Below are 12,380 nucleotides of genomic sequence, written 5' to 3' on the forward strand. Positions count from 1 at the left end.
TAGAATTCATCATTCCAAACTGTATAGTAGGTACACTGCAATTGAGAACTGGACATAAGGTCAAGAGAAGAAAAAGAAGAAGGATGGAAATTATCCCTAGGTTTGACTGTTCTAGTGAGGGTATTCTTCCTACCTCAAACTCTCCGGAACTCAAGAAAAAAGTTCATACTTGGAGTATTATAAATTTATAACTCTTTTTCACTATTAACTTTGTTATCCATCCAAACCCTTACCATCACAGTAGGGCACTGAAGTGAGATTTCCATCAGCCATGCAATTTGGTGTGGCATCACCCACGATCACCTGACCCTCTTGGCATGAATAGGTAACACTGCGTGTGAATCGGACCATGGTTCTGTCAGCAGTGCCATTGACAATGACAGGTACGTTACAGTACAGCGCTGTGCACAGAATAACGAAAAAAAATGATTCATTTACTATTTGAGCCCCAGCCAACAGAAACCTGAACATGTGTAATTTTTTCAAAAATTATTTTTTCGCTCGAAATTGATTCTACACTATTAATCATTCAAGTTATCAAGTTTGGTGACAATCTGATAAGCGAAAGCATGGAAAATAGAGTTTGAAGTCACACAGGTCAAGATTCGGTACAGTTGGCGCAGCATCCATGCCTAGTGACTCCATGCAAGTAGATCCTACAGTTTCTGATTGTGATGTGGAACAGGTACATGTAAGTAAATAGAATGCAAGTCAGGCTTGCCCTCTTGGTGCTGCAGGCATGAGTTGTTCAGAAGTGTGACGATATTCCGTATACACCATTACCTTCTTTACAACACCGGAGTGCAAAACGATGATTGGTGGCTGGCCTTCCAAATTGTGTTCAGGGACCTCTGTGGTGGCAGTTTGAGCGTTGTCCCAAAGCTTGCCATACTGATATATAAACTGACCGATACCACTGACATCCACTCCCTTGCACACTTTCACTCAGACCATGATTTCAGCATAATTGTATTTCAATGATACGAGCGAATACTCGCGTTTTGTAGCACGTGAAGATGTTGCCCCAAAGCGTTCAGCCGGTTTGACTTTTTAGGGATCCCTTTTCACAGCACAGGCAGCAGCCAGCTTGGCGTCGTCTGGCAAGGTAGAGTACTGATAATACTACACTCTGTTTTGCGCCGTGAGAAGCCCTCCATCAGTGTCTGCAACATCATTGTTGTCGATGTAGAAATACGGATCGCTCAGCGGGTCGACATTCAGCTTCTCCTCGCAGTCGCTATTACTCCAGCACTGACTATCGTCGCCACCAGTACCCAGTGTCGATTTTATGAGGGCTCTTCGTTGCTATGCATATGAGACTCGCCACTGCTGAACAAACTCAGCGAGACCGCCATCAAAGAAATAATTCCGATCGCGAAATAACTTTCAGCGCCGCTTCGTACAGGGAGTCTCACGCTGACAACTCTGGACCTAAGTCCTTGTCGCGACACCTGTCGCCATCGCTGTGTCGAAACTCAACCTCTCTGTGACGAGCTCTCACCTGGCGCTAAAATCAATTGACCAGAGACATTTGAAGACACTTGAAACTCCTTTGACAACAAAGACACCCACTCGATCGAAAAAGAATCTTCAAAAGCCAGCTCACTGGCCGTCCCAAACTTTGACGTCACATTTTGATGATTGATATCAAGTACACAAGTGCTGGTTTTCGCTGGCCGGGGCTCATTTTATTATTATTATTATTATATGCATTCCCGCGGCAGCGTCAACAGTGCAAGTGCAAGTCGCCCATGCACAAACACAGTCCACACGTTCGCTTATGCTGGACATGGTAAGAGAAGCAGTTGATATAGGAGACATAAAGACAACAAGCACAAACGTAGCTGTAAATCATTTGTGTATAGAATGTTTAAAGTGTATTGAGCGATATTTCCGTGATCTGGGAAAAAGGTGACGGCGCGGTTTCATCGCCGCAACCTCTACTTGCAGATCATATCCAGTAGCTGCCTCCATTCGCTTCGAACTGCAGCTACGTCTGATAGGCGCTCCAAATCTTCCAGGCTCTGCAATCGCCCGCACGCAGCTCTTTGGAGGTCGTCGTCGAGCTTCACCGGCAGGGTGATGCGAGGGCGGCCTCTCCACTTGTGGTCATCACATTGAAAGTAGCTGACCATGTTTAGGACGGCGGGGGCATCACTGGGAAGTCGAAGGATATGGCCAAATAGCCTCCACCGAGCTCTGGTGATGATCCGGCTGATCGGCTCTGCCTTGCACCTGTCGTAGAGTGCTGTTGTCGCGATCTTCTGCGGCCAGACAAAGCCGATCAGTGAACGGAGCTGGCCGCGGTGGAATGCGTAGAGTCCACCCTCGGCAGCTGCCGTGAGTCCCCATGTGCCGGCGTTGTATACTAGCACTGGTAGTACAAACGCATTGTAGAGACGAAGCCTCAGTTCTTCTCCAACGGTACTGCGCCGGCTCCATAGTGACCAGAGCGATCGAAATGCTGCAGCGGCTAGTTGTTCCCTCCGAGAGACATCCTCGCTATCCCCGAGGAGTGAGCTGAGCTTCTTGGTGGTGCGCCACTGTTCCGCCACCCTGTCCAGGGATCGGCCCAGAACGGTAATTTCTGTTTTATCCGGGTTTACCTTCAGAGCCCATCCGTTGAGGACGTCACCGATAACCGACACCAGGTCACCCAACCAGCCAGACTCTGTGCTGATGAAATCCGCGTCGTCGGCGTACGCAATTTCAAATGGCAAGCCGAGATCCGATGATGGCCGAGCCCTGGCAATAGCAGTGCTCCTTACATCCCGCAAAGCTGCCTCGAGATATACTACAAATAGAACAGGGGACAAGGAATTGCCCTGGGGCGTCCCGATAGTGGTGTGGGCGGACTCGGATGTTGCTGTGCCGATGCGTACACAGAAGGACGTGTTGGCTAGTAGGACACGGATGAGACGGATCTCGTCCTCGTCCAGGAAGGAATTGAGAACTGCCAGTAGACGGTCTCTGCGGATGCAGTCAAATGCCTTTGACATGTCAATGCCGAGGACCACCAATTGCTTCTTGTATTTCTGACAGGCTGCAGCATACCAACGGTGGCTCCAGACCACATCCGCCGTTGACCTGCCTCTGCGGAAACCGCTGTGCGTTGAAGAGAGATATTATTCTACTTGTGATGATATTCTCTGAAGAGTAATGATGGAGAGGGCTTTGTTTTAGCATCAGTATCTTGTTGATTGAGAGCGATAAAAGTGCAATCTGCGTAAGCGTTCTCGAAGTCAAGTAAATTCTCATGAGAAATAATAAAAATGCGAGACTCGGAGAGGGTGAAGTGCAAGGAGTATAATGAAACGCCTGTTGTCCAACAGTCAGTGTCCTTCAGTTTATGATGGCACTTGTTTCACAGTTCTGTGCCGTGCTCGTAGGTTTAGTGAACTTCAAGTATTGAAAGCTGTTTTCATTCGCAAATATAACCCCAAGCTATGCATACAGAAAGAAGATGTCACAAAACTTAGACTAGTCCCTTAGCATTCACGCACACATACCCCCCCCCCCCACCCCCCACCACCCCCTCATACCCATGCGCGTACTCCTTACACTTCACCCTCTCTGAGTCTCACATTGTTATTATTTCTCACCTGCTCATCATATTCTTTCTCTCCGCCCACCCCTGCTAGTAATTCAGGTCAGGTCGTCGATTTTACTATTTAATCTTTTCTTTCGATCGGCGGAAAGACTACGATCCTTTTCCATTTCTTCGAGGATTTAGAAAAAAATGACTTGCACATGCTGAGCAACACTGACGGAAAGAATCTCTGCGCACGGGGTCTGGACCACCAAACTGAGCATCTACTGTGATATCACCACATACATTTGTGTCCATCATGCTAAGCTAGCACCTGAGGGGCAAAACTGCAAGATGCACTGAATACCAGCGGAGCCCAAAAATGGCAAACGCCCCCTGCAGCAAAACCTTTTTGAGTAAGGGTACGAAGTGCAAGTCTCCTTATAGATCCTTTTCTCTTCACAGTATTACTATTGTGAAGAAGAGGTTTGTGTGACTTCGGCCACTGAAACGACTTCGGCGACTGAAGCTCAACTGATGAGGGGTGAATTCCCCGAAACACTGTGTATTGAGCAGGGAGTGGTGCTTTCTTGCAGGTTTGCCGAGTGGACGGTTCGATGGACTTCTCATGTGCTCTGGATGGCAGTCGTGAGTGAGTCAAGTGAGAATTCAAGTCTGCAGGAAAACCGCGAACTCCCATGTAGGGAGCAACACACTCTTTCTATTATTACTATTGGTTCAATTATTATTTGTCACGGCTCATTTGAAGCAAGTTTAAGTTGGACTTACGTATTTCGCAAACAACGTATAGAAGCGTGAGTCTATTGATGCCTCCAATTGTATTGAACATAGACATACTCCCATCCTGTGCTCTTCTCCATGCGATGATATCTGTGGTGGTCAAACCGACCGAGCACCTTTCGTGATATGAGGCATCTGAAAGGATTGTTCCATTGTAAAAGCTACAGATTGCTTGCGCTGTAGTGTAGCTCGTTATGAGGCCGACAAGGCTGACTCTCACTATGCTCTTTGATAGTTGGCATGTATTGTGGTCCATGATCAGTTCTGTCGTCATGAACAACAACAAAAACCGAGCAACAAACAGACAACATCAATACAACCCATTGAACCTTGTTGGGCATATCAGCGTAGTTGGTGCAATTTTACATTGTCATGACAATTCCTTGAGAGCTACAGTGGCTTAACTTTTTTCCATTTTTTTCTTCTGAAAGAGACATTAAAGCTCCCTGGGTTACGGCCTGTGGAAGCAGAAAAAGAATATATTCGCACTTGGCCATTCACATGACGTTCAAAAACATTCACACCTTTGACCAAGATATCACTTGCAAACAGTGATCCAGTTCACACGGTGCTGGATAAACGTTGAACACGTCAAAGTACTAGTATGCATTGTGATCTCTTGAAAATGCCGGGAAGTTTTAATTTTTCCCCCCTTTGAATTGATTCACCTTTCAACAACCGACCCTTTTGCTCTCGTGAACTCGTGAACAGAATAATCGCGAGCACAAGGGCATTGCTGTCGTCTTCTTCCTCGAAGGATTGCTAATATAGTCATTTCAACGTGGTACCGTAAAATCTGGCCAGAGCTTCCCAGTCATTCCAATGCACCCCTCCCTGAATTCAAGGAAGTGATTGATTGTATCCTCGTATGACTCTGTGATGTCGTACTGTACTGCAGTCGAGTGCTGGACCCGATTGGAATGTATGCAACAATGCCCACCCTCTTCACCAGGGATCGCAGAAACCCAGAGTTTTGGTGGGTCTGTATGACCCCTGGCTCTTGACCTTTGGTTGGTGTACGAGATGCACAAACAGTTTTCATATGGCAAGTACTTTTTCATGTAGTACTGAATGAGGTAAATAGGACTCGCCCATCCGCCCCTCCCCCCCCCCCCCCCCACCCCCCCCCCCCCCCCCCGCGGACCTACTCGAAGGGTGGCGGCAAGAGTACTGTAAGACATGTTATTATAACGAGTCGCAAATTTAACGATTGTCCAAAATTCATAGGTTAACGAGAAGATATGTTAACGATCTTGCAGTATTCTGCCATATCCACACACAGCATATATGAAGCAGTACGGCCTCAACGGATCTTATTATAACGAAGAAATGTCATCCGTTAAAACGTTAGATTTGCTTCCTCGTTATATATACATGTCTTACAGTACATAAACCAGAGTGTGCAACTCAGGATGGATCCTGTGGGAGCGTAATTCGTGCACTACGTCATTTCTGACAGCATGGTAAGCCACAGGTACGGTGAAAGGTTGCGTAACCAGTCGCGGTGGTGCAGGTCACTGAGTTTGTCCTGATTTCGGTTTTTTGATACGGATAGCCTGGTGACTTTACTTGTCGGTGGATGTACGCAGCGTACACAGTCACACAAAACACCGAAATACTGAAACTGGATGTCTAAAACCAAGCAAATTTTGCTGATTTCCGGGCTATGAAACATGAAAATTTGAGCTGTACGCAAGTCGCGGCTTGGCTGACCTCATCAGGGTGACGTAGTGCACGAACTGCGCTGTTTCAGATCTGATATGCTTAGTTGCACGCTCTGGTTTATGTACTCTTGGTGGCGGAGGTAGGGGCGCTTTGACGGGATTTTACGTTACTGACCATAAGTGAATCTTTCTGATGTGATTGGCCTCAAAAAGTTTTAACGCTTTAAAAAGACAAATGAGTCATGATCTCCGTAAATGGACCTTAGGGGAAAATTTTTGAAATTCACTTTTGATTTGGAAAATATAACTAGTACGTAGAATTCGACGTGACAAAGTTTAACATTAATATTAGCCTTACAAGTCGCTTGAATTCTCCATATTGTAGAATGCACTCTAATTTTCAAATTCGGTTATGTTAAATTTGACCTTTATAACAAGAATCTTCTCTTCTTTTTCATTTCGTTTTCCTACTCTCACACAGACATGCGTTGTGAGTCCAATTCGTGACGGCTACGAGAATAATGATAATATTATGATAATATTAACTGGTTTGAGGGAAATTATGATAATAATAATTATTACAAGAGGTCGGAGGCAAATAATACTAACGAAGGTACGTTTTGGGTCATAAGTATCCACGCAAACACACATCCAATCGAAATAAGGCACTTGTCAAAGCATCCGAACGTTTTCTGGCCCTTCTCATCATTGATTATACAGGGAATGGCTCAAGTTCTGGCTCAAGAAAGACTAAAACTTATCAGCTTACGCCTCATTTCCTCTGTGCTGCGCTGATGAGTTCACAAAGAACGAAACAGCATGCTGTCCGCAGATTGAATATTTTCGCTCCTGCTCTTGTAGTAGTTGAGCACTCTCATGTGGGGTAGTGCCTTTGCTGTTTGCATTACGCAGAGCTCACTGACTTGTCAGTTTGAGCACTCTGGCAAGGTACGTTCGGGCCTGATTGGAAATTTTTATTTCCAATGCTATCAGGTTCGGCCTCATTTCCTCTGTGCTGCGTTGATGAGTTCACAAAGAACGAAACAGCATGCTGTCCGCAGATTGAGTAAAGCGTAAAGATAATGAGATAACAACACTCGTGACAAGGTGGAAAATTATCAAGTTCAGCACTTCACAAAACTCGACGGAAATTAAGGACGTTTAGCAATGCGAAAATTCGAACTTTTCGTGGTGGTGATATTTCGCGAAAATCTGTTTCGAAAAAGAAAATTTGTGAGGTTTAGCAATGCGAAATGACTTTTTCTCGAAGTTATTTGTATCTTATAGTAAGTTATAGTACCGTACCGTATATGCAGCTCAGTCTCAAGCAGGGGGCTGTAAAACTACTACTCCCTGTAGTCAAATGCGTACCGAGAAAAGAGAAAGTTACTTTCGCAAATCACTGCAACTTCGCGTCCAAGTTTTCGAAGTTTCCACCTTTTTTTCTGTACTCATTCCCAGACTCGAATTTTCTTTCGAACTTTCGCATTCCTAAATAATAATAGTGACAACAACAGTCGTTGCGTCGATCCACAGCGAACAGCGCCAGTCATAAGGCACAGTCCATGACAGGGTGACTTTTGGACCCAGTTTCTTGTTTTTCAGGACTTCTTTTCAACTATTTATCCTTGAATGAAGCGGAATCAAGTTCACAATACCAGTTTTTCATGAACATCAAAACAGTAGCTTCGAAAGGTGTGCCATTCAAATAATAGCTCCAGGAAATGATAAAATAGTTCGTCGGTCACGCTCCTGAACTATTCCTTTTAAAAATACCATACGTGACATCAGACCTTATCTTGCAAAAATTCAACTCAAGTCGTGTGACGGCGCGTTTGGTTGGTAAGAATTAGAACAGGATTCACCAGAACAGAGCGTTGGGTTGGGACTGCACCAGTTCTGGGTCGGCCAGACCATGTTCTGCTTGCTCCGGTGTCGAGGCCGCAGCAGACCGAGCAGTTTCACTGTTTCACAGTGAAACCTGGCGGGAACATTGATTTTGGTCCAAAATGATCACGTGCATACGCTTTTGGGTTGGACTCGTCGTACCGTACACAGTGATCATGGTGACCCATACAAATTTTGAAGAATGCACCAAGTTTGGCATATTTTTCACCAAAATTTGCTTTGTTTTTGGAGTACCGTTTGGTTGGCATGAGGCTGCTCCATGTGCACCAGCTGTGCGATCCTGTTCTAGATTGTACCAAACAAACGCTTCCTTAGCCATTCTGCGAGTTATCATTGAAAGTGCAGTGTTTGAAATGCTAAACATTTCCAAGTACGAATCTGGAGTAGTCGGCGCACGACGGCGTCTCCTGTTCACACTCAAAATGCGGCTGTTTTGTACGCTAGCGTCCCCGCATACGCCTGTCTACGGAATGAAAAGTTGAATCGAACCAACTCTTGCCATCGCTTCCCAATCCGTACTGCAGTACAGTTGCATTCCCGTTCCTGGTGTTCACATTGGGCGCCGCCAGACTGTCCTGTCGCTTCCCGTTGATCGTTACGTCGCCTCCCGTTGCGCCCCATTGAGTGCGAACTAGGCTTTACTGTTATAGCACCATTGTTTTGATAAATGTTTTCAAACGTTACGTTTTATTTCTCTTCTCATATTCCAAAATAGCTATGAATAGGATGAAGGCCGCAGACATCACGCAACTACGTTACTTGTTTGACATGTATTACTGTGTATTTTATAACAAAAATATTATTGAAAACCTAGAATCGATTTTCTCGTTCCTATCATCAGTGGGAAAAAACGGAACTAAGGATACAACCAAAGAAACTGAAGTTAAGTACTAATGTAATACCTGTCAAACAAGTAACGTAGTTGCGTGATGTCTGCGGCCTTCATCCTATTCATAGCTATATTAAAATTATTATCTCCACATAGGTTATTTGTATATTTCAAAATGTGAGTAGTTTACGAAATAGTGGTTGCGACTTCGACGATGATATTTTTAGGAATGGGTGAAACACTGTTTATAGAGGAGAGAGTTTTGCATTCTTGCAGGTTTGCCCAGTCGAAGGTTGGATGTACTTCTCGTGTTCTCTGGATGGCAGTGGTGAGTCATCCAAGTGTCAAGTCAAGTCGGCGGAATAGCGCGAGCTCCATAGTGTAATAGTAGTATAATACTGAATGTCCTTGAATGTCCTAAAATACACATTTCAACAGGTCCAGCATTTCGGCACTCACCGTCGTATCGGCACGTGATATCGCTATGCAGTGTTTGAGGTTTCGTCTGGTCATATCGTCGGGGAAGACAACCTTGAAAATAGGAAGAAAAGAAGGCGACATGAAATAAGTGTGAATAAAACGATTTTTTGGTGAAAGACATAACGTGAAAAGGGATTCAATACATGGGCCCCAACCAGCGAAAACAGCCCTTAGGGTCAAAATGTTCAAAATTCCTTTTGGTTAGAAATTTGTTGAAACACATCTACTGAAGGACCTCAGCCAAGAAAAAGTTCAATATTCCGACTCTAAACGCGTGTACACACCAATATACAAGATGTACTCCAAATTCGTGCAATGTATGTGATTGATGTACAGTGTACGTCTTCAATGAATATTCAGCATTCGAAGGTGGGTGCACGGGTGGGCAGCTTGAATACTTTTCAAATAGTGCAGTAAGGAGCTATAATGACAATGAATAGCTGATGAGTGCGGAGAAATGATCGACATATTCGCAGCTGCATCCTGCGTGGAGTCGTTCCGCAATCTCGTCTTCCATTTCTTCCTCCGCAGCTGCCGTCACTAGCCCCAGACTCAGAATTTATCTCAGGTGACGACTCGTCATCTTCCGACTCTGACGAGTCATCGGCCACCTTGAGCCGCATCGCAGCAGGAGATGACGGCTATGATTCCGCCTCGCTGTTGACATCGATGTCGGAACCAAAATTAATAACGTCTAATCCTCACTCCGAACTTCAGCGGCTTCTTCAGCATCCACTCCCCACCAGGCTCGAGCTAGCTGTACACAATGACTGCCGTGTGTGCTCTGCGAACTGCTCTGGCTTCCGCAGCCAACGTAACAAGATCAAGGAACACTGGAGTCGCCGCTCGACACCACTTCAACTTCAAAATAAATTACTTCAGGCAAGGAGTAAAAGAAGTCGTCGCGCTGAACATCGTTGAACATCACAAATTGACCATTTTCTCGAAAAATTACAAAATCTATAAGGGTCGTTTTCGCTGATTGCGGCTAACATTTTGTATTATGCTGAAAACCAAATTGACTAAATTCATTTCTCCCAAAGTACTAACTTTCAGTGCCGCACTAAATTGAAGGGTACAGAAGTCATTTTTGGCTTAACATTCTGCCGGAAACGAACCAATATGGAGTTTTTGCTCTACGTCATTACGTAGGAAACTAAAGTAGAAACTGCACGATATTTTCATACGTAAAATCGACGCTGTTGGGTTTCACTCTGCATGACTTTCACACAACCATAAAGCATGTCTTGTTGCTTTGGAGACACATGGGCTGCATGTGCCCACCGCATGCACCACTCATGTTCACCTCAGTGAATGCGGACACAGTTATGAACATACTGACCAATCTCAACTCCTACAAGTCTGCAGATTCGGATGGCATTCTTCTGTGCATGTTAAGGTCCTGTGAGGCGTGTATTGCAGCACCGCTAACGTCAATCATCAACTAATCGCTTCTCTCTTGTGCTTTTCCCACAACACACAAGAACACACACATGTGCCCTCTATTCAAATCTGGAGACAAACCATCAGGTACAAACTACTGTCCAATAAATCTGTTGCCACTTGCCTCCAAGGTATTGGAGAAGATCGTAAACGCGTCTCCGACTACCTTAATGTCACTTTAAGTCATGGCAAGTGCGATACAGATTTAAACATACACACAGTTTTCAAAGGGATTGCTCTTATTGATGATCTTTGCCGGCAAATTACAACTTACGTATTTCACATATAGCGTAACGATTTTGATCTATGGGCTGCGGGTCGTCGAATCCTGCTATTGTTACATGTGCATATCCCGACAATGTTGCCACTCCCCTCCACGCTATAATGTCTTTGGTTGCAACTCGATGCGAACATCCATCAAAGAATGACTGATCTGAGATAATTGTTCCATTGTACACCTTGCAGAGTTGCTGTGCAGACTTGTAATTTATTTCGGTGCTGGATCTAACAATTACTGAACTGGATGGATCACAATAACGGAGTGGCGATGGTGTAGTAACTGTAGTCAAGCATTAAAACCAAACAGCAAAAGTGAGAATAAACATCATAGTTTATAAACAGAAGAAATAACATGAAAACGAGTTACGAAGCAACTACCCGCGGCTCCCTGCTCAATACACAGTGTTTCTGGGAATTCAACCCTCACCAGTTGAGCTTGAGTAGGCCGAAGTCACACCAACCTCTTATCCACGACTGTGACAAGATAACAAGCAGTCAGAAAGTGCGAGAACAGGCCACTACACTGACATGGCGCTGAGAGATTCAACGGCCTGAGACCTAGCTCTCACACACTTTCAGTGCGCCAACCAACAGCCTTCCAGCTGAGTTTAACATCCGGGTTAAAAATCGAGGTGCTAGATTTTTCTTATTGCCAGACGAAAACAGTCAACGCTTGCAGACACCAGCACAAACACCGCAGCAGTTACACTCCACAACAGCTGGAGGTTGCTACTGACAACCCTTGTTTCGGTCCATTATGATGTTGGAAACTCATCAGAGAAGAGAGGTAGATGTTGACTGAAATGGGTTGAACTAACACCATATCTCCATTTACCACTCTTCCATTCCTATATTCTATAGGTACATCACACACTGTTTTTTTCTTTTCCTTTGGGTTCCATTTGTCCTTTTCTGGGTTTTTTGGGGTTGCATTAAATTTGCATTAAATTTGCATTGCATTTTCATCCACTGTGTTTCTTTTGCCAGTAAAAGAGGCTTCATCTACTCTTGTATATCGCCCTGCACTAATTCTTGTGATCCTTGACTGGTCCTAAAACAAGCCATGCTCAATCGTGCAGACTAATTGAGATTTACACTGATTTTCACTGATTTTACACTGATTTTTGCGCATTCTTGGGCCCAAATATGTGTCTCTATAGAGGAATCAGTAGATATATTCATGCTGTGTGGAATTCCGCTTGGTATGCAATTCTTACATTTCCTTTTGCTTTTCACGCATGCACAATCCTGGCAAGTTCCGACAGCACATCACGTGCAACATGTAGGCTTTGTGCCCCGGCAAACGGTAGCTAGAGATGTATGTGAGGCTGGTGATAATGCGAAGACTGACGATTCAGCAAAAAAACAACCACTCAGTGCCAACAGCACCCAAAAACCAGCAGGAGGTTAACAGAATATAGAACAACGCAAGGACTGCTGCACATCG

At 44.8% G+C, this 12,380-nt stretch overlaps 1 protein-coding gene and 1 long non-coding RNA gene across 2 annotated transcripts; both read right to left on the bottom strand.

Moving 5' to 3' along the window:
- Positions 1-1,940: 1,940 nt before the first annotated feature.
- Positions 1,941-2,999, bottom strand: LOC135827672 (uncharacterized). Its single transcript, XM_065340127.1, has one exon. The coding sequence runs from the start codon at positions 2,997-2,999 to the stop codon at positions 1,941-1,943; it is 1,059 nt and encodes a 352-aa protein (XP_065196199.1).
- Positions 3,000-4,462: 1,463 nt separating this feature from the next.
- On the bottom strand, positions 4,463-11,207 carry LOC135827449 (uncharacterized). The gene is made up of 3 exons (XR_010555449.1): positions 10,929-11,207; positions 9,191-9,262; positions 4,463-4,594 (listed from the first exon to the last, which is right to left on the bottom strand). It is a non-coding gene; the product is annotated as an uncharacterized LOC135827449 (long non-coding RNA).
- Positions 11,208-12,380: the final 1,173 nt, after the last annotated feature.

The sequence above is a fragment of the Sycon ciliatum genome, chromosome 11 (assembly GCF_964019385.1).
Source record: "Sycon ciliatum chromosome 11, ocSycCili1.1, whole genome shotgun sequence".
Taxonomy (NCBI): domain Eukaryota; kingdom Metazoa; phylum Porifera; class Calcarea; order Leucosolenida; family Sycettidae; genus Sycon; species Sycon ciliatum.

What these genes read in the sequence shown, in the direction of transcription:
- LOC135827672 (XM_065340127.1), bottom strand. Translation starts at nt 2,999, where the DNA reads ATGTCAAAGGCATTTGACTGCATCCGCAGAGACCGTCTACTGGCAGTT.